The sequence below is a fragment of the Aedes albopictus genome, chromosome 1, assembly GCF_035046485.1.
Source record: "Aedes albopictus strain Foshan chromosome 1, AalbF5, whole genome shotgun sequence".
NCBI classification, from domain to species: Eukaryota; Metazoa; Arthropoda; class Insecta; order Diptera; family Culicidae; genus Aedes; species Aedes albopictus.
This window is the reverse complement of record NC_085136.1, coordinates 110,903,684-110,931,006: the sequence shown is the minus strand read 5'-3', so window position 1 is coordinate 110,931,006 and position 27,323 is coordinate 110,903,684. Positions and strand designations below refer to the sequence as shown.

General features: G+C 40.1%; 1 protein-coding gene across 1 annotated transcript; it reads left to right on the top strand.

The window, feature by feature from the left end:
• The first annotated feature begins 5,322 nt into the window (after positions 1–5,322).
• On the top strand, positions 5,323–26,741 carry LOC109397735 (uncharacterized). Its single transcript, XM_029878349.2, has 4 exons — positions 5,323–5,474; positions 5,722–6,040; positions 6,110–6,595; positions 25,989–26,741. Exons 1-4 carry the CDS (start codon positions 5,460–5,462, stop codon positions 26,039–26,041), a joined length of 873 nt encoding a protein of 290 aa, XP_029734209.1. The 5' UTR covers positions 5,323–5,459; the 3' UTR covers positions 26,042–26,741.
• The last annotated feature ends 582 nt before the right edge of the window (positions 26,742–27,323 follow it).

Genomic DNA, 27,323 nt, shown 5'->3' with positions numbered 1-27,323 from the left:
ACACGAGCGCCAAACGGCCAAAAATGGCGAGCACTGGAAACAAAAATGACAACACAACAATGCACAATGGTCCGAGGACCAACATTAAGTGGAAAAAATTAATAACTCAAAAACCATCCAAGATAGAGTCTTCATGTCTTCTAGACATTTGCTCGTGAGTCCAAGCCGCGTTATATGCAAAAGTGTCCTAAACGCCAAATCTTAAAATACTTCATATTTCAGCACCTAACTTTTTTATTTCAAAAGATATCGAAATAAAATGTTCTGCAAAGTTGAAGAAGGTAAAAACTCCGACAACTTTTTCGAAGAGCAGTTTTTTCTATCTCTTCAATCTGAAGAGATATAACTTATTGAAGAAATAAAAAGTCCGAAATCGGTTTTTTGTCATATGTCAAAAACTATCATTTTTTCAAGCCTACTATGTTCAGAGCAATTGTACATATTGCCAAAATACACATTTCGTCAGAAGACATCAAAGCTGTACGATGTTTCTATCAAAAGATATAAGTATTTTTGTACTTTTCTAAGCCAATTTTTCTAGCGTAACATTTGAAAAAGGCGCAAGTGAATCTTTAATTTTCTCCCACCACCGGATCTAGTATGACAAAAACTGCATTTTAACAAATTTTGGAGAGGGTGTTTTTTTGTTTTGCGTTTTAAATGTGATTTGACTATGACCGTATTTTAGGCATCAAATTCACGAAAAATGACATCCATAATGTCCGAGTTCAACATCTACTCGTGTTTCAAGATCACTTATCTTAAACATTCGAGTAGCGATGAACCCAATGTTGTCTTTTTTGTTTTGTTTTGTTCCTTTGTGTAAGTGAGCAAAAATATAAAACAAATTCCCTATAGTTTTTCGATTTCTTAATTCATCAGATATATGCATCTGGTGATCGTATGCAAATTTTAAATTGAATTGTGGACCGTCCAGTTTTATATGTTTGACATATATTATGAAAGGCCTGCGATCCTAGGATAGGATGCGACACGTAGTCAGTCAATTTGAGACCAATTTGCTGTCAAACGGAGACCAGTCGCTGATTGGTCGAAATTGATATCCGTTTGCTGCGATCATATCGCTTTGTTGTTGGCTTGGCCGTGTTGCTAGTTTGTAGGTTTAGCATTTGATACCAATATTTAAAATCATTGTATTTTTTTATTCAAGCTTTATCGCCTCAAATATGTCAGCATTCAAAAGCAAATCAACCTAATGTGACTCCCATGGCTTGACACCGGTTAAAACCATTGATTTGGTGCAAAATCAATTGATTTTTTGATAGATTTCATCATAATTGAAAGAGCTTGCGTTTGAAAGCAATTTTAGTAGCAAGTTACGCTATTGCAATTGCAAATAGTGCTTTACGGTGCGAAATATGCATCAAAACTTCAATCGTTAAAGTTAAATAGTTTTAAAGATTTGGAATAAAGAAAAGTGGCAGCACTTGATTTTGATCGTTGACGAAATTGACTGACTACGTGTCGCATCCTATCCTAGGATCAAAGGCCTTTCATAATATATGTCAAACATATAAAACTGGACGGTCCACAATTCAATTTTTCTAATTTGCATACGATCACCAGATGCTGTTAGAAATTACTTTTCTTGGGCCACCCTATTGTGGCCACCCAGGCTTTATCCTGGGCCTCAGGGTCGATACAATGGCTCCGAGAGGGAATTGGGGGTGAGTGGAACGACTTCCCTATAAAACAAACGTCCAAGGAGGAGCTACGAGCTAAAGATAGAAAATGCAAGGCTTGGCTTGAAGAAATGATGGGCGACTATGATAGTTATTCAGATTAACATTCTTTATATTCAAAAATTCTTCCATATTGAAATTTCTTATTTTGGAATGGGAAAGGAAACATGCACATACCGTTTTACCATCCTGCTGGTTGATGAAGGGGCCGCCCGTTTAACGTTGGGAATCCCTGCCGACCTTCCCAAGTCGAACATCCATCCTCAGCGACGTACGGGGACTACCGGGCCAAGATGATGGTGTGGCACGCCGGCGGAGCTTCGTCGAATAGCCTCCAACGTTGTCGGGGAGTTCACTTCCTGTGGACCGGGCCAAACTTACGGGAAATGGCGCGCCGGCAGATTTCCGTCGAACACAGCACCTTCCGTCGAACACAGCACCTTCCGTCGAACACCTTCGCCTACCGGGCCAGAATAGCGGAATGGCACACCGGCGGGCTTCTTCACACACAATCCACTTTCGCTTACCGGGCCGCGTTGACGCAGTGGCTCACAGGGGAAGCCACCGATGATTACGGGAAACAGCTAACTTTTCTTCGGCCGAGCCAACCCAGCGGGAAGTGGCACACCGGCGCAGCTTCAGATGTTCACGTGGTGACAATCCACACTTTCGTTTTCGCAATGGCCGCCGTACGATAACCGACGCTTTCTTCGGCCGGGCCTTGGGCGTTCGTGGCACACCGGCAAAGCAGCTCCTGGAGTTCACAAACTTGCCTTCACACGCGAAACGAGAATTTCTTCGTCCTCAAGTGGGTACTGGGAACGGATCAAAAGCGGGCACTTTTTGAGGCGAATCCAAAGATGGCCTCTGAACTGGTCACTGGATAGTGCAAAAAAAAAGAAGAAAAACGTTTAAAAACGCGCACAACCTTTAGAGACGATTGTCGGTCACCTATTCCTCCCTGCTTCATGGTGCGAAGCAGTTTTGTTGCCTCGTTCGGAGATCGTCTCGCCGTCAGCGTCGGCGTCGTCGACAACTCATTGGCGCCGAACGTGGTGGTGGTGGTGCGTTATGCAAAAGGGTTTAGGGATGGGCAGGGCGTTTTGGAAAATTCGATCATTCCTTAATTTCATTATTTTTCTTTTCGCTTCAATTTCCAACATTTTTTGTGGATGTAACTCCGATTCTATCAAAGATTAAGATATAAGCCAATAATAAGTAATAATAATAATAATAATAATAATGAAATTAACTAGGAAAAAGACAAAATAGAAAAAAAATATATACAAGTAGATATTTACAAAAATAATGGGACCTTTTTGAAGGTAACAATGCATATATCTGATGAATTAAGAAATCGAAAAACTATAGGGAATATGTTTTATATTTTTACTCACTTACACAAAGGAACAAAACAAAACAAAAAAGACAACATTGGGTTCATCGCTACTCGAATGTTTAAGATAAGTGATCTTGAAACACGAGTAGATGTTGAACTCGGACATTATGGATGTCATTTTTCGTGAATTTGATGCCTAAAATACGGTCATAGTCAAATCACATTTAAAACGCAAAACAAAAAAACACCCTCTCCAAAATTTGTTAAAATGCAGTTTTTGTCATACTAGATCCGGTGGTGGGAGAAAATTAAAGATTCACTTGCGCCTTTTTCAAATGTTACGCTAGAAAAATTGGCTTAAAAAAGTACAAAAATACTTATATCTTTTGATAGAAACATCGTACAGCTTTGATGTCTTCTGACGAAATGTGTATTTTGGCAATATGTACAATTGCTCTGAACATAGTAGGCTTGAAAAAATGATAGTTTTTGACATATGACAAAAAAACCGATTTCGGACTTTTTATTTCTTCAATAAGTTATATCTCCTCAGATTGAAGAGATAGAAAAAACTGCTCTTCGAGAAAGTTGTCGGGGTTTTTACCTTCTTCAACTTTGCAGAACATTTTATTTCGATATCTTTTGAAATAAAACAGTTAGGTGCTGAAATATGAAGTATTTTAAGATTTGGCGTTTAGGACACTTTTGCATATAACGCGGCTTGGACTCACGAGCAAATGTCTAGAAGACATGAAGACTCTATCTTGGATGGTTTTTGAGTTATTAATTTTTTCCACTTAATGTTGGTCCTCGGACCATTGTGCAATGCAATTGATGGGACGCTGGCGCCACGCAACGGGAGCATAACGACATACTCTGATATGACCGTTACAAAGTTTTACACAAGGCAGACAGCGAGGATAGACGTTTGCTCTCTGTGATTTATTTAGAGTGAACTCATGTACGATGTCACCTCCCTTCTCGAAATCCCTAACGAGCCTACCGCGAATGTAAGAAAGTGAGAGAAAGATGTTTTAGTGTCGACCCCACATAACCCGAGGAACCACCTCTTGGGTATCTGTAAAAGCAGATTTCCTACACATAAGTGACCCGATTTTGTCAGCCCCTTTCCGGGACACATTTTTTGCTCTCCTCGAAAACCTGAACAATTTTTCAAACGTATTATCCCTCTATGTTTTGCCCTTTAGCTGTAGTTTGATGATAAACATGGATAAATAGGTTAAGTTTGACCGTAAAATAACGAGAGCAAAAAGTTTGTCGCAGAATGGGGCTGATAAAATCGGGTCCTCACTGTATCTATAAAAAAGACGGGGATACGGTGATAGAAGAATAGTGCTTGTTATTTGTCTACCTTGCTTCCTCGCTAACGGCTGACGAAAACGTGAGCCGTTAGATACGAAGGTGCATTATCAGTGGAAGTCGTGCATACAACAGGCTCCAGAAGAAACTGGGGTAAACAAGATTCATCCCTGCATCAACTTACAAGACCGGTGCGGTAGTCCTTTATGGACATGACTCATGGACTATACTCGAGGCGGACTTGTAAGGACTGGAAGTGTTGGAGCGACGAGTGCTAAGGACGATCTTTGGCGGTGTGCAGGAGAACGGAGTGTTGCGGCGAATGATCAACCAGTTCAGTTATAAATGCAAATGAAATTACGCGAATTTTAACAAAAACCTATTCTTCACTCATATCACTATTCCAATGAATAAATTTTAACAATTCTATTGATAAAACCAATAACTTTTGCGGATTTTTTCTTTAATGTATCGACAATGAACTCCTTAATGACCTGGTCAGAAATATTGACTGAGATAACCAGTACGCTCAGTTACACAGCCCTGTGACCGCACCACGCTGACGTGGTGGATGCGACTGAGCTGAGGAGCATATCTAGCTTTTGGATGCGCGCGCGCTCCTCATCAACACCTTCCCCGTGATTGTTTCCCCTCGTTGGGCTTTGGCTTGGCGTGGTCACCACCGCCCGACTAAAACCATGTGCTTTCTTCTTTCGGGCTGACTGACTGATTGGGGCAGCGGTCGGTCGGTTGGTCGGGGTTGGTCGGTTTTGTGTCGCACTACCGCCGCAGCAGCATGTCGTCGGTTTGTTGGGGGACTGGTTTTTTTTTTCGGTGGGCTCTCCTGCAGGTCGTCCGTCGTCGTCATCGTTTTGAGTATCATCTACGAGGCTGCTGCAGCAGCAGAGACCATGGATGCCGGCCCTCGGTGGTGGGGAGTTACCTATATTTATCGATACAAACAATGCTTCCAATATTCAGTTCGAGAATCAGCTTCCTCCAGTGAATATCGGAGCATCTTTCGAGGGAAAATTTCTGTGTTTCTGTGCTTGGGTTGTGATTTTTTCTTGGTTGTGATTTATCCTATTCTTACGAGAATGAAGATCTTAGTGGTAAGTGGGTCGGAGAACGGTGATAGTGGGACTGTGTGATCCTATGGACAATTATTGGACTCAAGTGCAAAGAAGTGATGTCGGATTCGTGAATGGGAAGAATCTGTCGATGGCTTATTCTAGAAGATCTGTGAAAAGCGTGTAGATCTGGCTTCGCTTGACTGCAAAGACAATAGCTCAACGAAATAGTGTTCTGGTGACGTGTCAACGGTGGTTCTAAGATGTGTCGTTTTCTCTCCCCCGGAAGGTTTTGGCTTGCGTGGCCATGGCTGCGGCCCGACCAGAGGCTCCTCTGCATGGTTATAACTATCCAGCTCCACGACCTGTGGTGCACCAGGCTGTGGCATCGTCCGCTGCGCATGCCACTGCCCACGGTCACGGAGGAGGTTACTTCCAGGCACAGGCTCCAGTCCAAGTTCACGCTCCAGTCCACGCTCCAGTGTTCCCATCGTCCGGATTCGGATCCGCTATCTCCGGTGGAGCGTTCGGCAGCGGTCATGCTACCGGTCTCGGAGGCGGTTTCACTGGTGGCTTCTCCAGCGGTGCCAGTCAGGTGCAAGGCTTCGGTAAGTCATTCCAGAAATCCCAAGAATATTTTAGCAAATTGTTCAATACCAACTATCCGAACTCCGCAGCCCCTCAGCAAACCGTGGTCCAGAAGCACATCTACGTGCACGTGCCACCCCAGGAGCCCGAGGAAACCCGTGCCCAGCAGATCGTGAGCCAGGGTGTGCCTCGCAAGCACTACAAGATCATCTTCATCAAGACACCGAACGTGCAGCCATCGGCCGCCCAGATCGCCCTGCAGCAGGCCCAACAGGAGGAGAAGACCATCGTGTACGTCCTGGTCAAGAAGCCCGACGAACAGGCCGATATCAACATCCCACAGCTGCCGGCTCTGCCACCAAGCAAACCCGAGGTCTACTTCATCAAGTACAAGGCCAACAAGGCTTTCGATGGTGGTGTTGCGCAGAGTGGACTGAGCGGTGCTGTGGGTAGTGCTAGCGCCGGACTTGCCACCGGACTCGGTAGCTCGGGACACGGATCCGGACATGGATTTGACGCCACTTTGGGATCGTTGGGTGCCAGTGCCAGCAGCAGTGCTTCGTCGGTCGGAGGCAGTAAGTATTATGATTGATGATTTTATATTGTGAATATTTGAGGAAGAAACTAAGCGATCTACCAACGCTTGCATCGGAGAACTCCAATCAAACCTGGGAATCAACATCAAATGCACTTGGAGTAGTTCATTTTTAAATCGAAATTTGTTTCGTTCAACCTTTACATTGCAGATGAGGCAAATTGTCACGTATTTACTCAAATTTATTAAGGTTTTGACCAAAGTGATTTTTTCTTCGAACAAATTCAGCCAGATAATGTCATCTGACATCTTATAGGGTGCGGGAACCGGTTTTGGCCAATCTAAGGGAAATCATCTTTATAAAAATAACCAATAATCCAATGAAAACTACCAATGTGTTAAATGAAAGATTTCGATCTATACTTTATTAGAAAAATGCAGAAATCAAGCTAATACTTGATTTTTGTATTAAAAGTGACACTGACCAAAATAGAAGCATTGCCGCAGTTTTGGCCATATTCTCAGCTTTAATTTCTATTTTGGTCAATCACGTGTATTTCTTATGGGAGTGGCCAAATTAGAAGCACCCTGGTCAAAATAGATATATGGGAGCTGATTTTTTAAGGAAAATTATTTTTTTCTTCCAGTTTTTAATCAAAATGTATGATTTTCACAGCTGTAATCATCATATTATATTAGTATCTACTAGTAAAAAATAAATTTATACCGATTTAGACCGTAACAGGCTGAATACCGCACTATGGCCAAAACTCCGGGCTGGCCAAAACTGAAGCTTCTACCCTAGACCTTGTGTGACTTCAGCAACTTTTGTATTTTGTCACAATCTACATTTAGCAAAAGGCAAAACTTTAAAAAAGTGCAGATGAAGGAGTACTACAGATTTTTTTACTTATCGGGCCGGAGATTCATACAGTAATAGCATATGTTTGATTATTTTGGCATAAACTTGGATTCTGACTTAACGCTCTAGGGGCTGTCCATAAACCACGTGGTCATGAGGGGGGGGGGGGGGGGGTTCGGCCAATGACCATTTTGTATGGACGAAAAAAAATTTTGTATGGACAAATGACCACGCGGGGGGGGGGGGGTTTGAGAAGTCCCAAAAAAATGACCACGTGGTTTATGGACAGCCCCCTAATGCTAAAAGAGCATCGTTTTAGATTTTTTAAGAAAATTGCGGGAAAAAATTCAAAACTCAAAAACAGTATTTGGTAATACTGTAGGATACTATAGAATCGGATACAGTAGTGCCAAACAAACAGATCGAAATGCAAGAAAGTTCAACAAAAAACTTGATTCGTGCGAAATTGTGTTTCATATTACCAGTGATGCCAGATATACAGATTTTACGTTTCTTTCCAGATTTTTGCTCTTTATAACAAAAAAGATACAGACCAGCAAACCTTTAAATATAAAAAAAAAATAGATACAGATTTCTGCAGAATACTGAACATGTTTGAACCATAAAGCTACTTTCAATAGATTGAATGAAAAATTTTCTAGATAGTTTCTAGACTGGTGCCTATACTTAGAAGACTTTGGCAAGATGCTTTAAAATTAGTGCCTTTTCACATATATTCTTGGAGAAAGAATACATGGTTTTCTTTCTGGCGTAAAATAAAGAAGTTCAGCGATTTAGAATAATCGGTATTTGTTGCGAACTGATATAGATTATTTGGAAAATAAACTGGCATCTCAGCATGTAACGGACATGACACATTAAATGTTCACGTAACAGGACTGCGTGTTCTGAAAATAAAAGTTGAAATGCATTTGGTTCGAGTTGAGTTCAAGTACCTTTTTTTAAGATCCATTTGTGGAATTATTGAGATACAACTTATACTTCTAGCGAAATCTTGTTCAAGGTTTTGGGACCGCAGCTCCAGAGGCTGAGAACAGAATGTTTCTCTGTATAAATTTCTTAGGGAATGCTTGGAAGCATCTCTGAAAAATTTTCGGAAGAAATTCCTGAAAAAAAAAACAAAAACCAGAAAGGATTCCTGAAAGATTCACTATAGGAGTTCCTGGTGAGATTTCTAAAAAAAACACCCCGGAGGAATCTCTGATGGAATTTCAAGTAAAACTTCTGGAAGACATTTTTGAAGAAATCACTGCTAGAGTCCTGGAAATATTCCTATGATAGAATCCATGCAGTAACTGAGGAGACCCTATAGAAAGTTCTTTAAATACTTTTTGAGAATTTTCAAAAGAGTGCCTGAAAATTTAGTGCTGTATTCTCTGATTTTGAGGAGAAATTCTTGAAGAAATTCCAGTGATAAATGTCAAAGAGAATTTCAAATGGAAATTCTTTAAAAAGCTTCTGTCTCAATTTCTAGAGAGAATCTCTGGAGAAATCCTTGGAGAAATTTGAGAAGAACTCTTACAAATTCTTGAAGAAATCAGTGTGGTGACACTTGGAATAATTCCTGATGGAATATGAGAATGTACTCCTGCAGGATTTTCATGTGAGACATTTTCAAGTATATCTCAATTTGGCCCATTTATAGTCAACTATTCTGAAAATTCCAACAAAAATTTCAAGAATCTACAAAAACGCCATTGAAAAAAAAAAATTAAAACAATATAATTTCCGAATTGCACATATTCCAAGGTTTATAATTCCATCTTATTACTTTTTTTTTAATTCCAAAGCAGGTTTTAACAGAATTTAATCGAATTTTCTTTGAGGAATTCGTCTGAGTATTTTCTCCTATTCGCTTTTGAAAATTTTCTCAAAAAAATTAAGAAGGTTCCCTTTGAACATTTTAACGAGTTTGTTTTTGGAAATTTCTACCGGAGTCTCTCAGAATTTTCCGAAGATTTGTCCAAAAATTTGGAATTCTTGGGAGGTTTTTTCGAGAATTTCTTAAAGAGCATTTCTAGGAATTTCTCCAAAGTTTCTTGAGAAATTCATTTCCAAAATTCACTTACGAATTCTTCTAGAATTTCATTTTAAGATTTCTCCTGTTTTTTTAAAAGAAAATCTTCAGAAATTTTCCTTAGTTTGCTCTAGGAAATACCTAGAAGATGTCTCCAAACAGGTCAAAGATTTGTTCGAAGGCCTCCTTAAAGGATTCCTCCCAGAATTACTAAAGAAATTTCTCCGGTGATTCATCCACAATTTACTTTGAAAATTGCAACAGAAACTAGCACATGAAACCTGCAGAAATTTCTCTGCCTGTTTACCCGAAAAGAATCCTCCTGAAAGTCGCCGAATATTTACCCAAGGATTCCTCTAAAAAGGACTCTCCAAGGATTCCTTTAGAAATTTCTCCAAAGAGTCGTCAGAGAGAAAAAATCCTCAGAAAATCCTCCATTCAGGAAACTTTTTATATTTGACTTATAAGAAATTATGTCCTGGATTGCCCCAGAAACCCCTCCAGCATTTTTCTAATGTTCTTTTCAGCAATTTATCCGACGATTCCTCTATACCTTATTTCAAGGATTCCTCTAGAAGGTCCCTCAAGGATAAACATTTATTTCAAGGTTTTTCAAGGATTCTTTCATAACTTATTTTGGAAAATCTTCTAAACGTTATTAGGAAGCTCACGGAGGATTCCTCCAAAAATGTTGGCGAAAACTTTGTGAGAACTCCCCAAAAATTCATCCAACAACCCTCTCTCGGTGCATAATCCGATATTAGCCGAAAAGCGACCGTCCAGACGATACCGTGGCACATCTCATCTGCCCGTTGTTCAGAAATCGAAAGTGAGGGCGAAACCATTCTTGGCAGTTTGAATCAGCTTATCACGGTAGCACTCACCTTGAGAGCCTAGCACAATGTGTGCTCTTCCGTATATTCAGCTCAGAATACACTGGTTGCACCAATGGTGCTTCCACACCCACACGCCCTCCTTATATTTCTCCGAAAGTTCGTCAGAGAAGTTCTTCTGAAGGTTTACGAGACTTTTTCGAAAAACTGCTTCTCAAGAAGTTCATCTGAGGGTTTCTGCAGAAATCTATCCAGAAATTCTTCAGAGGATTCCCCCAAATATTTCTGCGGGGATGTATCCAAATTTCTTCCAAACTTTTCCCTCAAAACATTTCTTTGACGATTTGTCCAGAAGTTTCTCTAATGGTGTTTAAAATAATTTCCAGAGGAGACTTCCTAAAAATCCCCCAAGAGCGTTTTCTCAAAACTTTCTGATGACTTCTCTAGATTTTGACGCAATCCTCCAACGGTCGAAGGCTGTCCTGGCCACGTCCTTGCAACAGCTGAGAGATGGGAGAGGGAGATTGGTTGGACATTTCAGAAATTTATGTAGAGACCTCTACGTCGTCTCAGGCCTAGATGTCATGGGAATTTGGCTGGCGCTAGTGGAAGGCTTAAGTCTAAAGAATACGTTTGGTCAACGTTTAGACACCAAAACGATGTACAGGAACAAACTCATCAAATTATATGATTTCCATTACTCTCAAGACGAAATTATTGATTTCAATTTGCGTCTCCCGGACGTCCAGCAGCAATATCACAAAAATTACACGGAAACCACGCGATAATGAAGACGAGTTCAGGCACCCAGTTGGGAATAAGACAAAATCTCACAACAACCGCGAATTATCCGAAGAACAATTTGCAAGCACTTTCCGAGGCAAAATTTGCGAAAGGCATAGCACTACTCGCCGTTTCTCGATTCGGTCGACCGACGGAATCAAAACAATACGGAGCAAAGAAAACGCAGCCACTCGCGCGCACAGTCTGCTACGATCGATCACATGGATCGAGTTGCCGTTTACAGAAAAACATTTTAAGTGATAAGCACTGTTTGCAGTTCAGAAGGAATTTCTCAGCCTATCTTGATGCATGGGAAATTCCTTGCCTGAATCGCTCAAGAAACCGGGTTTTCTTTGATCGCAGTACGCAGTAGCGAAGAAATGACAGTTCAAATGGCAGTCACCGAAGAAAGTTTCTGCCAGGAATCACTCAAGAAGTTTCTTGAGCGATTCCTTTCGAACTCGAAACTGCGCTATAGTTGCGATTTTACGGGATATAAAGATTAGAACTTATCTAAGCCTGTATGTGCCATTTTCCTAAATAACACAAGTTGTTTAGCAATTTTCTTGTTGGAAACTTCAACACTTAGAAAAAAATATCAAGCGACGAACCTGCAGGATTTGAAAAACATAGACCAATCCCAAGTAACAATTCCATTGCTGATTGGTTTTGTTTGATTTTAATTATGGTTTTATCACAGCAATGATTAAAACTCACAGTTGTATAACTACTTTTATGAAATCCATTGATGAAATGTTATATAGAATAGTTGAAGATATCCATAAAGTCAGATTTTAAGAGTAAACAAAACTCTCCTATATGTAAACCTTCTGGCATTCATTATTACCACAATAAAACTGTTCAAACTCTCAACAGATGACGACCCGGTCAATTAGTAACGACATCTGTTGGTGAAATAGCAGAAACTACGACACTGCTAGGTTTATTGAGGTCATCATAAAAGTAAACTTGCTGTTGCTTTCGCTTATTTTCGCTAATTATGGTCGTCGCCATATTGAAGAATTCAGTAACAAATTTTGAAAACGACGTATAATCAATGCTACATCATTGATTACACTGAAACCTCCATTTAAGTCGCTGCATGGCTTATCGAAAATATTTTTTACCATACAAGCAATGACAAAACTAAAAACTTTTATATTTTTTAACACTTCGCATAACAAAGGAGATTTGTCAAAAAATATAAAACTGTATAGTTAAGTCATTGCTTGCACGGTAAAAATGATTTTCGATCAGCCATGCATCGACTTAAATGGAGGTTGCAGTGTATACGTCGTTTTCAAAATTTGTTACTGAATTAGCTGACGTGAATGGAAAATGATTAATTTTGCTCAAATAAGCAATGAATCGATAGTATGCCGCAATTTCCATAACATGCTGACATAAATAAACTCTCTTAGCTGAGTTTTCTTGCGATTCGAGCTAGTTTTACTAAATTAACAAATTGATTTATTTCATTCCAAGAAGCTTCTCTGCATCTTAAGCTGTCATAGTTTTTGTTGAAAAAAAAAACAACAACAATCATCATAACCTCTTTTCGAGAATGGAATGGACATTTTTTCAACTAGATTTTAAAACAGTGTTATTGCTACTCTTAATGTGGTTTGTAAAAGCTCTCCGAGAGTGGTCCACTTAGCCGGAAGATGCTCTTAAAGAGGTTTTCATGTATAAATCAGTTTTATTGCAAGTTTTATAAAATCGGTCATGAAGATCTCTTATAGAGCCGAACAAAACTTAAAATGTTACTTGGGAAATTTAATCATTGCTGATATTTTGGTGCTTCGCCCAAAACAAACTGAAATCATCCGCAATGATCGTGAGCTACACATAACCATACCGATAGTTCGTGGTCAATGGTTAACCAATGTGGCAGACACGCGCAAGCATATCATAGTCTAGATTGCTAAGCTAATCAATCAGATTTAATAAGACCAGCCTACCTGTTCATTTGAAACATTTCGAGAGCCCGACTGAGTTTTCATTCTTATAAAAACTAAAAAGACGATCAAAAGGCAAAACAAGAGTAAAAAAAACTCATACAAACGATTATTCAGAGGATAAATTGCTTAAACTACGGCGAGTGGTTCGCCAAGTTCAAAATTGGGTTTCCAAGCGTTGATCAGGTTGGTCGAACAAGAAAGATCCAAGCACTTATCAAATCACTTTTTTTTTTAAAGCTCAGCTATGTTCAGTAGGCAATCATTGGGGTCTATACAACCGAAGTGAAAAACGCAGGGTATTCATCGAGACAAACAATCAACAACTTCCACAAAAAGGCAACTGGCATATAAGTCTCTGGAAGTGCTAAAAGAACATTTTTATGAGAAGCAGGCTCGTCCCTAGCAGCAACAGCTTGCCAAGAACAAGAGGAAGAATCTTGATAGTCATGTTTGTCCAGGAGACTCCACTAAAACAGGGAATCCTCATTGGCGTAGCTAGGGGGGGTTCCAGGGGTGCCTGGCACCCCCTAGAACAAATTTGGCACCCCCTAGAACTTTTCCTTGACAGTCACCAAAAATTTAAAACTGCACTCAATAATTACAATATTTATTAATGACACATCAACAATCCACAGACAACAGACCTACAATCATACAGTGATTTCTCAAGGCTTCCTTTACGGATTCCTCCAGATATTTCTTCAATAAAGTTCCCTAAGGATTCTCCAGGTAGTCCTGATGGGTATATACATACTGCAAATTTCTGCTGAGATTGATCCAGCAATTTTTCCCAGGATTTCTTTAAAAATCTTACTATGATACATCGCGGAATTCTTCTAGGGATCCCTCTAAAAAATTCTATTGGGATTCCTTCAGCAATTCCTGGTGGGATTATTCAAGACAACCTTCCTGGGATCCATTCAGAAGTTACTCCGGTGATTCTTCTAGGAATTCCTTCAGAGATTTTATTCAGAGATTCTTCCAGAAATTTCTTGGAATTCCTCCAGGAGCTTATATTGGCCTTCCATCGGTAATTGTGGCTAGGATTCTTCCGGAAAATCTCCCTGGGATTTTTAAAAAAATCCCTTCGGTGATTCTTCCAGAGATTTCTTCGACGATTTATCCAGGACTTCCTCCAGAGGTTTTTCCAGAAATTCGACAGGGATTTCTCCTAGAACTTCTATTGACCTTCTTCCATGAATTCCAGCTGGAATTCTTCAATCAATTCCCATAAGGATTTCTTTAGAGGTACTTCTAGGGATTTCTTCTGGCATCAGGTGACAGAAGGCTGGCTCCAGAGGCATGCTATCATCCATTTGAGGTATTCCTCCAGGAATTAGAAGAACTTCTCTTGGGATACTTCTGGCATTCCTGATTCTAGGATTTCTCTAAGAAATTACTTTTATGATAACTCCCGGAATTATAGGAATTCCTCCAGATATTGCAGTTGAGATTTTTCAAGCAATTATCGCGGTTACTCCAGCTATTTTTCCTCCAAAAATTCTATCTGTGGTACATCAGAAAGTATGCTACGGATTCTTTTAGAGCTTCCTCCTGGCTTTTTTTTCTGGGATCTTTCCAGGCAATCCTAAAGTTCTTGCAGAAATCGCTTTGGTTATTCTACCAAGGATTTCTCCAAGGACTCCAACAACTCCTCCTTCTTTTAAGGAAGAAAAATTAAATTTAATTTAAATATTTTTATTTTATTTTTTTTTAAATTTTTTCTTTAAATTCACCCGGACCTCCTGATTGGGTTTCTCTAAAAAATCCTATATAGTTTTTTTCCAGCAATTCCTCTTAGAATTTCTGCTGAAATTTCTACAATGATACAACCTAGAATCCTTTTAAGAATTCCTTTTGAGATTTTCCTGTGATTTCTTCAGAAGCTCTCCAGTGATTTCTGCAGGAATATTTATCCAAAGTATTTTACTCAAGGATTCTCTCATTCATTTTTCACGAGATTCCTCCAGAAACTCCACTTGGCTTTCCCCCTGCAATTTAAGATGGACTTCTCAAGCTATTCCTGCTTTTCTCCTAGGACTCCTCCAGAAATTCTTGCTGTAATACCTCCCGAAATTCTTCTAGGTATTCTTCCAGGAATTTCTCCAGCGATTCCTTCAAAAACTTGCTGGGATTATTCAAAGCAATCTTCCTAGGAATCGTGCAGAAGTATCTTCTGGGAATCTCAAAGGATTTTTTCCTGGAATTTTCATCCAGGAACTCCACCTGGGATTTTTATTCTTAATCACTTAATCACTTAACCTAATTTACAGCTCTATTGTCCACTGGGGCACTACGTGAGCAATTTCAAATGACATCTGCACTTACATTTTGTACAGCGCCAAGATTCTATTCTACTTTATCGAACTGGTTGCCTTTCTGCTGCTTTCACTTTTTCTACTTTATACCTAGTAGAATGATGAGCACAAGGATGATGATGGATGGCTGTTGTTCCTTTCCAGTCCGATTGGGGGTCCATTATGAGTAGCAGTTCGCCGATGTCCAGGTATCCGGGTCCGTTTGAGCCATAGGGCTCAGAAGAGGGTCAGTGTCAGTTGCTCTCGGGGTAAAAGCAACTGACGAAAAATTGCAAGTGCCGGGGCTGGGAATCAAACCCATGACCATCCGCATATGAAGCGAACGTGTGACCAACTACGCCACGGGCCCCGGCACGACCTGGGATTATATACGCAATTCTTGCTGCTTCTAATGTTTCAGGAATGCTTCCAAGGTCTCCTCCAGAATTTTTTTTTTCAGTGATACCTGCCGGAATCTCTCTAAAGATTTCTGCTGGCATTCTTGCTGGGAAACTTCTGGGCAGTTTTCCTAGGATAGTATCCAGGAATGCCTTTGATTCTTCCAGGGAGAGTTTATTCATGGATTTATGGATTACTCTAGAAATTAATCATGGTATTACTCCTGGAACTCCTCTTCTTCAAGGAATTCCAGCTAAAGGAAACCCAATAGAAATCTCTAGAGGAATCCCTGAACGAATATCGAGAATATTTGGAATTTCCAGAGAAATCCAAGGAGGTATTACTAGAAAAATCTTTAGAAATTAATTAGAAGGCACAGAATGTTGATAATTGACAAATTGAGGGATGAAATTGTGAAAAAAACAGTAGGTTCATTGTAATTTAATCAGCAATTTCTTGGGTTTTTTTTTTAAGTTTCAATGGCTATTGGCTATCCCTCTGAAATTGTTTCAGTATTTTTTTTCAGTTATTTTGAAAATTTCTCAGGAAATTTTATCGTGTTTACTTTTGTAGTTCTTTATGATTTTATTGCATTTATGTTTATTGTTTCTGAAAATTGCTGAAATGGAAATCCATAAAATTCTCAACTGGGCTTGCTCAAAGAAAATCCTATGAAATTCACGAAAAACTTCCTGCCCAATTTCCAAAGAAATTGTCACAAAAATTTCCTTCAAAATTACCTTAGAACTTTCAAAGTAGTTGCCAAAAGAATTCATATAAGAATTACCAAAGGAATTTCTGAAGAAAATATTGAAGCTTTTTTAGAAATTTGGCAAACCCAATCTCGAAACAGATTACCAAAATATATTCTATAAAAATTTACACAAACATTTACAGAAAAAAAATCGAAAAAGTTCTCAAACAATTTGTCGAAATCATTAAAGGAATTTCTGAAGAAAATTTAGAAAGAATTCCAAACGTAATTGCCTTGACAGAATTTTCAAAGAACCGCCATAGATTTTTTCAAGTAAATTCCCGAAGGAAATCCCTTATCAATTTTTAAAGGAATTACCGAAGAAGTTCTCAAAGTAATAATCGAAGTTTCCTAAATTTCCAAAGGAATTGCTGATGAAATTCCCTAATAAATTTTCAATGCTAGTAACATCGGAATTGCCGAAGGTATTCCGAAATCATCTGTTGCAGGAATTCCTTACATATGTAATTACTGAAGAAATCCAGAATAAATTGTCTAAATAATTTTCATGAAAAATATAGAAACGAGTTATAAAACCATATCCGAAGGAGTTGTCGAAGGAATTGGCGAAAGAAATACCGAATAGCATAGATAATGAAAGTCCAAAAAACCGACGGAAAAAATGGAATGACTTACCGAAGACATTAACCCTTCAGCGCGCGCGCCGTTGTAAAAAGTACAACACTGCCAAAAAACCTCGCTCGTTGTATACAGGGCGAGCGCGGTGCAGTTTCAGCTGCTTGATGGCGCGCGTCCTGGAAGGTTAAAAAAAACAGAAAATTCGAGGAAGTTCCCAGAGTCATTGTGGAATTAATAACCAAAGGCTTCACTAAAATAATTCCCAAAGGAATTTCCTGAAAATTAATTGGAGAATTTCAAAAAGTATTTTCTGACATAAACAAAACAATGCTTGAATGACTTCTAATAAAGGAACTCCCGAGGAAACATTTCAAATAAAAAAGTTTAATAAACTGCTATTGAAATTGCCGTACAAATTTCCAAAGCAATTGACGATAAAATTTTCAAAAGATGCATCAAAGGTGTTTTGTATCAAGTTCTAAACATATTGATATTACCAAATAAATTCTTGAATAAATTGCCGAAGGGGATCCAGGGATATTATTTCCTAATAAATTGCCGGAAATATTTTTGTAAGGGATGGTTTCATGAAATAAAACAAAGAGGATGTCACGATGAATACAAGTTAAGGTGAATATATAACGAAGCCACACTTCGTATTTCCAAAAGCGCAAATCTGAAAAACCAAGGGTTGGTTTGCGCTGAAAAGTTGATCGATTGGTCATCACCAGCAGGTCACTAATCGATCAACTTTTCAGCGTAATCCGTCTTTTGATTCCTCAGCTTTGTGCTCTTGAAAATTCAAGGTGTGGCTTCGTTATATATTCACCTTAAACGCGAATTTGTGGATATTTGATAGGATCCGAGATTTACACTTCTAATAATTGCTCTGAAAATGTATTCTTACGGATCTGATGGTTTTCAATCCACACAATGTCACGATGATTTTTAAGTTCATATTGAAAATACACATGCCATGTATTATATGCAATCAAGTTATCAAGTTTTCAAACCTCACATGGCGGGAAAGTGCTTAATCAGTACAACGGTTCGGATTTTCAAAAAAAAAACGTTTTCTTAAAAATATAGCGCGTTTAACTTTGCGGGCTAATTTTTCCCGCGCCGCCATATAGCATTATACTAAGAAATTGAGGGTGGATAGGTATTTCCTTTTAAGAAAAAAGCAAAACAACCTGGAAGCCACTGAAACTGGCACCCCCTAGGCACCCCCTAGGAAAAAATCCTAGATACGCCAATGGGAATCCTATTCGCGCAACCAAGGCACCGCATAGAACGATCTTCATCAACACCGGAATCGAATAGTACTCCGAATCTCCAAACAGAACACAGATCGATCGGTCATCGACCCGTTTCAACAGTTTTCGGCGGTTTTGTTTTGTCCCGTCGGTCGGCCCCCCTTCGCATCGGACGGCGGCTCATTTGCTCGCCTTACATCATCACACTTTTAGTGGAAGCATGCTGCCCCTTTTTAAGTCTGCGGGAACAGGTTCCCGGTTAGTTCGGTTCTGAGCTGCTGGGACAGGTTTTCGCTTTTTTTCTTTCTCGGATGCTGCATTGCATCGAAAGCGAATGGGGAAATGTTAAGTGTGTATCGGTTTGTTTTGGATTCCTTCTTCGTGTGGTCTGCCATCTTCTCTACGGGACGGGACGGGACGGGACGAAACGGGATGACATTGGGAACAGCCCCGATACCGTTACCCAAGCGGTGTGACCGGCACGTTTTTATTGATTGTTTGGAGAAGGTATCAAAACGACTACGTGGTATAGTGTAGATTTCTAGAGGATACATGTGTGATCTTGGTCATTGGATGCTTAGAACGTGTCATAAAATGGCATTTATGTATTGTAACATGCTCTCATTTGGGCAAGCAATAGCATTATATTATAGGTTCGGATTCCTGAGATTTTGTTTTACAATCCTATCGTTTATGACTCAATAATCTGTTTGTTCAGAAGTTGTTATGTCATTATTGCTACCACTTCCATTCGTTGTAGCAGATAAAATGATGAATAAAACTGACAATAGTTGCTACCAAATTCATCAGATACACATATAAAGGTCACATCTCTTTAACAAACTGAGCATTTCTTGAGAATTTCAGATTTTTTGGGTTGGTTTTGCATAAAGTTGGTGAAGAGATTCTTCAAGAGTTAAGAATGTCATGTCTAGTTCGAATGTACTGAAGTTTCACTAGCATACTGCCACTTGATTTCTACAAGTAAATCAGTCATCAGTCCACTGAAAGTTACAAAAGATAGCAAAGTACCGTAATATGTCGTTAAATTATTTGACAATTGTTTCGGTTAAAACATGGTAAAACAAATGTTTGGATGAAGGTATGTGTTCTCTTTTATGTTTCACAACTACATTTACAAAACAGACAGGCATTCATTTGAACGTGGTTAGCTTTACAGCAGCTCAACACACGTTACCGTCGCTCTAACGCAGAAATTATGACACTCACGGCTAGATGAACGTCACCACCAAGTGAATCTTAATGTGAGTCGTAAAGTAGTCAGAGCTTCGTGATTTATCGTGTTTTTCAAGGATAAACGACTATGGCTACCATTATTGGACTTTAGATTGAGTTGCTTTGGCGTGGATCGTTTCTGTTTTGATAGTCGGTAAATGTCATTGAGCGGATTTGACACTCACATGAGCGCCGATGGATATTATTTATCCTGATTTTGCACAATACTTGTGCAAATAAGTGAGGCTGAACCATTCGATCGAATTGATGATTTTAGGCAGGGATCCAAAGTACACATAGTAATTTTTTCATCACACTAGATCGCCCTGTTTTTAGCGATGATCTACTCGGATTCATAAAATGCGAAAAGGAGACAAAAGACTTTTCTACTTATTGCTGCGTGAAAGTCTGTTCCAACGTATATACACAAACGAAAAAGAAACGTGCTCTCTCTTAATGTATTTTTCGTATTGGAACTTACTCAGATCACACTTGCAATTCTGCAAGTGCTGCGTTAAGATTTGAAGTTTTGTGGAGGTAACTGACAGTCTAAAGTTGCTCATGAGGCTCACCAATAATGGAAAGTGACAAGACACAGTGCAATCTGAAGAAATACTGAGTAACTCTCCTGCTCAAACTACATTCAAAAACGTCTTCAAAATGTGGGAAATCTGGCAACACTGATATATTTCACTCCGGTAAAACACCACACTTTTTGAAAATATGAGTGATCTTGGGGGCCGTCCATTAATTACGTAAGGGTTTATGGGGGGAGGGGGACTTTGAGAAATCTTACGCGCCATACACAAATTTTTGAATTCTCATACAAAAAATCTTACAAGAGGGGGAGGGGTATCAGAAAATCGCAAAAAATCCCTTACCTAATTAATGGACAGCCCCTTGAGGAATTTTGGAGCAACAAACTTGTCAAAGATTTACCCCTGATTTATCTGATTTGCTGCTGGCATAGTGACCTCACTAGGAATTTCAAACACGGAGACCAATTTCGTTCGTTTGAAACAAAATATTCATGTTTATTCGGTAAACTGATAAAATGTTTAAAACTAAAATTTTAATTTTTAAAACTAATTCAATTACATATTTATTTCGACAATACCCAATGAGGAGTCCCCCGTTCCGCCGTCGAGAACATAACCAAACTCACAAATTCCAGCTACAACATCGAATAGGATTTCCTCCTGCAAAAAAGGCAAGGTTCACCGGAAGCATGACCGAAAGTCTCCACAAAATCTCGATGTTTTCGGGAGCGTATGTTTTCTAATAGTTGTAAATATGATGTTGGCATTGAAAGTACAACCCGGGAGGTGGGTTTTTCCTGCGATGGAAATGACTTTATAAGTTTAATGGGAATACAAATATTTCCGTAGGGCCGACCTGCCCCAAAAATAAAACTATTTACATTTATTTCTAACATAATCTGTCAGAAGATGCATTTTTGTTGCAACATGAATTGCATTTGCTTCAAATGTAACGTTCAATTTGCTCCAAACAGTTTTATTTTTGTGGCCTGAACAAATTGACATACGGACCGAAACGTCGGAAAAAATAATAAACTAGTGTTTTCGACTCGCCTAAAAAACTACACAACCAATATTCCGCAGTGAGATATTTCTGCAAGATTTTTTTTCAATTTTCCTGGATTTCCTCCAGGTATTACGCTTGGATTTTCTCCACAGGTTCGCCAGTCCTTCAAGTACTTCTTCTGGAAGGCCTCCAAGGATTTCAGCATGAAATGCTCCAAGGATTTGTTCAGCAATCCCTGAAAGGCTTCATTTAGAGACTTTTCCAAGACTTTCTTCAGGAATTCCTAGAAGGATCGCATCATAAATTTCTGCAAAAACTCTTTCACCAATGAATACTTTAGGAATTCTTGCTTATTTTCGAAAATTTCTCCAATTATTCCTTCTGGAACGCCACCAACGATTTATCCGTCACATATTAGCCCGGCAATGAAATTGAGCTTAACAAATGTGTTCGAGAGGTTGTGGCAGTAGCGGCAAAACATTCCGGTCCCAAATGGTTGAGCAGTCGTCCAAGGAATCCTTCAGGAGGTCCTGCATTGTTTACTCCATATTTTTTCTGTGAATACTACAACAATTCCTCCAGGGATTCCTCCCGGAATTTCTCCATTGATTCTTTTGGGAATATTTCTAATGATTCTCTTGGGATTGATTACTTTATGATGATTGCTTTAAGAATTGCACCAAGGATTCCTTCAGGAATTCGCCCCAGGATTCTTCCAATGCTTTCATTGTTCTTCCATTGTTTTTTTCCAGAGACTCTATCAGAGATTTCACCAAGAAATTGTTAAAACATTTCTCTACCGAATCAAGCAGAAATTTCACCAAGGATTCTCTCTAGTATTCTTCCATAGATTTCTTCAGGAGAATTCACAACTATTCCTTCCTAAAACATTCAGAAATTTTGGCCAGGGATTTTCTTAGCGATTGGATCCTCTGGAAGATTTCTCCAGGTGCTAAATCAAAGAAATTTCCATGGTTTTCTTTAAGATTTCTCCAAGTATCCCTCCAAGGATGCCGTCGGAAACATTTCATTTGATTTATGTAGAAATATCTCTTTGGATTCGTCAAGGAATTTCTCCAAAGGGTTTCTAGAAATACTTCTTAGAATTACTTCAATAGTTCTAACAAGAATACTTTTAGTAGTTTCTCCAAGGGGACATAATGAATGCAATTGTTTGTGTACACAGCAGAACGAGTACACCTCTGCGTCTGCACAAATTCATGCAGATGCAGATGTCGGAGTGTTTTGGGATATGGTTGACATAGGGTTCACACATTGGTGCGTGAATGCCAGGTGAAAGATTAGTGTGTTTATTACTGTGAAGATGATGCGGCACAGTTCGCTTGATTGCATAACCCGTAGGTGTTATCTACTAGGTTCACAGAGAGAAGGGAGCAAGTATATTGTAGGATACAAAGACTACGTTCCAATAAATATTCTAGTTACGTTCGAGCAAACACCCAATGTTTAAGCAAACCACCAGCCCCAGAGCGGTTTCTTTCCTGTCAACTCATTACGTCACATCGCAACCTTCCTTGGAAGTTACTCAATCATCGCATCACTCCATAAACCTGTCGAAATGGCTTAATCTTCCCGCCCCGAATCGTCGATGATTCAACATCAAACCAGTTTATTGTCATCGGTGGCACACGGACAAAAGCTATCCAATTCCTTTATCATAATATTTTTACGATCATTACTCGATCGAGTTATGAAACCGTTGCTTTGCGCAGCGCAGAGAGAGACCACCCCGCTCGCTTACTTCGATGGCAGCAGCACTTGACGACAAGCCGCCAAAAACCCTTTCCCTTTGTGTCAGCTTTTTTCTTTTTTCTCTCCATTCCAACGCCGCTTCCCGAAGGCGTGTTTTAAAATATTTATGCGAAAAACTGACACGAAAACCGATCAAAAGGCTGCTACCGCCCCGCCGAGCGGGGCAACTTTCGCTTCCCACGCACGCAGCTTCCCGCTGCCCGCTGTTATCATCAGCGCCCTCTCGCTCTCAGTCGATAAATCATCTCGCCTTGGCACCTTCGCGGTGTCATACCAGGCGCAGGGGTGTGGTGGGATGACGATGACACCCATGACACGACAATCCAAGCAGTCGGGCGACATTCAGCAACAACAATGCGTGTTGCGCGTATGGTTTGCTACGATCGTCCAAACGTTTGACAAACATAACGAACCAGTTTTTCGATTTAGGAAAAAAAAAATGCTTGCCTAATGTCAATAAATTAGGAAGTGTTTGTTGATATGTTTTTCAACGAAGATAGACAAAAAATCGGAAACTTTCTCCGCCTTTCCGGCGGAGGCCAGATGGAGGCGAGATATGTTCGGCCGACAATTTCGGGTTGAATTTGACATCTTCGAAGTGGGGGGTGTGGACGAGGGGTCCATCGATGCCCGAGCGGGGGTCGCTGAATTAGCATAAAGATCGACGCAACAAGTAACAACGCATGGCCTGCCGAGGAAAGCGAAAGTGACATGTCCCCGTCCGGATAATGGAAACAACAACAACAACAACAACAACGGCTTCGACATCGGCAGAAATGCGAGATGCGATGCCAAGCTGACAGATGATCGATCGATTTCGGAGGTTTTGGGGGTCTGTTGCGGTGTGGAGGCATCACCCGAGAATATCCGGTTTTTGGTGTCTCTCAGATTACAAAGATCTGCATTGGTAATGAGTCAGACGGGTTGATGTCGCGTGAGGAGGTCGCTTGAGAAGGCTACCTTGCGAAAAATATGACGAAATATGTACAGTAGACGTTCGCTCGGTGCAAACGCTTTAACTACAATGCTATCCGTCAAAACGAAATGACAACAGCGATGCGAAGTTTTTCGCATGCACTGTTGTTGCAGTGCGACGTTTTCCGTAGGCACATGGGCTGCATTCTGCAGCAACTGACAGTTCTTTGACGTCTGTCAGTTGTGGCAGTTACCGAAATTTATTCGCTAAGTGAAACGTAAACATGTTGTAGTTACTGACCGTCTACTGTATTTGATATTCTTCTCGCTGTATTCACGGGAAGATAAGGTGAATGAAAGCTTTTCAGGGGGTTTCAGTAGAGTTTCAGGAACGATCATGCAAGAGGAAGTTTCAAAGGGTTTTCAGAGGAGTTTCAAGGAGTTTCCTAGGGATTCAGAGGGACTTAGGGAGCTTTAAAGAAAGTTTCAGGAAGTTTTTAGAGGAGTTTTAATGCGTTTCAAGACGTTTCAGAAGATTTTATAGGATTTAAGGGAAATTTCAAGGGAGATTCAAAAATGTTTCAGAGAAGTTTCAAGGAAGACTTCAAGGAAGACTTCAACATTTTTCGGTCGTTTTCAGAGGGGATTGGAAGTGGTTTCTGAAGGGGGCAGGATGCTCTCAGGCAGGATTCAGGGAAATTTCAGAAGGGTTTATAGGCGTGTCAATACATTTCGAAGCCTTTAAATGCGTTTCAAGACATTTAAGGTGTTTCCAGATGAACCTCAAGACGTTTTATGAAATTTCAACTGCGTTTTCAAGGCCCTTCACATGCGGGTGTGGAAATGGCTTCTGGAGATTTCAGAGATGTGGGGTTTCAAGACGTTTCAGGGGGGCTCAAGGGGGCTCTCAGCAGAGTTTCAGAAATAATACCAGACGAGTTTCTGAGAGTTTCAAAGCATTTAACGTGGTTTCATAAGGTTTTAAAAGGTGCCCGACACCTCCTGAACCCCCCAAAACCCCCTGCAATACTCCTTAAAAACCTGGGAAGAACCCTGAAACCAACTGGAACTGGTAAATCCTTTGAACACTCTGAATCCATCTGGGTTGCCTCTGAAACCACCTGGAACGCCTGGGTCTTCAGGAACTCTCTAGAACAGTTCTGGAAAATCCACGGAACGACTCTTATAGCCACTCAAACCCCTTGGAATGCACCTGAAATCCCCTGAAACTCCCCAGGGTATGAAACCTGTAAACCACCCTTGAATCCCCCTTAAACTTCATAAAACATCCTGAAACGCTTCATTATTCAATATCAATAGACATTTTCGAAGAAACTCGATGACATTGACTTTATATATTAAAGTTAGAGTTATTTTCAGTTTCAACTTTTGAAATGATCTGTGGGCGAGTGAATCTATAAATAAGTCAAAATGACATTTTCAACACTGAATTAAATTGGCATACTTCAGTTTACTTGTTTACGTAACATTGTATCTAAAATCTAAAATTGTAACGTAAAATGGGATTTCAGCTTGCTTTTTAGGACCAAATCGATTGGTACCGTCTCATTTAACCATCCGTCGTCCACTTTATTACTATTTCCTAGTGTTAAAATATCAAGGCGACCATATCATTATGCAAAGCAGTAGGCCAAGAAACGCCTGGAAGGACCGAATCAAGGTCAACGGTCGTTAGGAAGCACCTTCCGCAAATATCATGGACGGCCTACTGCGCGTTGCATAATGCCCCATGAATGCAAATTTCGACCTTTTCGGCGAATCGCAAAACAAACGATCATCTAACCTACTTTTTTCCGCCCCTCGTCGTCAATGGAAGAGATCTTCACCAAAGTGGGGCGTTTGTCCGTCCATCCTTGTGCGAAAAGCATTTCTCATACACTGCTTCCCACTTCGCACGCTTCGGCAATCTTCATAATCGCCGCATATGGCGCTGCTGGTGTGGTGCGACAAATGCCATCAAAATGTTAGATAAATATTTATTATGACGATTTCACTTGTACCTACCTTCTTCAGGTCGTCCGCCGGTTCCTCCTTCTTCGTCACACCACAATTAGACGCTAGTCTCTTCCTCATTTGATTGTCATTACCACGACAAGACCGGCGCGCGCCGATGATGATGGCGCAACGACACTTGTTTACCTACTAATTTTCTCTCATTTTCTTTTGTTTCCCCTCATTCAGGCCTCCCACACACGGAATACGGAGCCCCCACCGGTCATCAGGGATACCCCTAAGAGGTCGCTGACCGCCCGCCAACCGACCCGCAAACGTTACTCCTCCGGCTGATGATCAACACCCGCGATACCTCCGTATTTGCTTTAAAACTAGTCTGGTTAAGTGCGTGCGAGCGAAGAACGATTGCTAGGTGCAATGGACAATACTCGGTTAGACCCCCCTTCCCTTCGGCGCTATTCCTACCTAAATGCGTCGCTGAACGCGACGCATTACCATTTTTCTTCTGACCTCGGACCATACACTAATTAAACACAATCTCACGCAAGAATAGGGGCTATAATAAAAAAAAAATCGAGAGCGATCGATGATTTCCATTCGTGTCGGCTGGGAACACTGCCACGCGGTGCCATCTTTCCTCACGTAACGGTGACAGAGGAAAGATGGCAACCCTGGCAACCAAATTCCATTTCAGTAGCCTACTGCTACCACTACTACTACTACTGACCCCGGTCGGGCACGAAAGGCCATCGCCGGTCGCGAACAACGAACGTGGAAGACTAATTTTTTTTAATGCTGCTGACAATTTTTTCGCTGTTAAATTATTGAACCCGAAACCCGGAAAAGAAGCGTAATTTTAAATAAGGATATTTAGTAGGAAACTAGAGGAAGAGAGAAACAAATTGTTACTTATATTTAAGTACCTACCGTAAATAAAATAGAAAAACGAAAATAAAAGAGAGATTCTATAAACAAGGTAAACCATCTTGCTCGCTTATATTTTTCACAATGATATCACAATCCCGCAAGTCTATCTCTTCTTCTTTGAGTATCAAAATATTTTGATTTAGTTTGGCACTTACTACTTTATAAATTAGCTTCCATATAATGGTTAGTTTCCACTTCGTACGTACTGTGCAACAAAATAGGACAAGTAATGATTCCGCTTCAAAATTACTTGAGCAGTTCGCAGATGACAGGTGAGGAAAAAAGTATAACACTCGTAAAGCCTGGAACACATAGCGTCCGTTCCGTCGAGGTTTGCGTTTTTTTGACAGTTTTCCCATGGGAAATGTGTCAAACTACTGTCACGCAAACTACTGTGGGGCACTTAACACCTCCCGTGCGAATCAAATGGAGCTGTTACTTTTCCGTGCGGAAACATAGTCTGTGCTATTATTCCGTATGGAAAAGTAACGTTTCTCCCCTTACTGGACCAGTTGTCAAAATGAATTTTACCTGAGCGATTTCCTTGGCAACAGAAAATTTAGCATAATGGGGACTAATATTGTAAAAGAACTACAATGCCTTTCAATATTGATTGAATGGGGTTTTGAACTACTT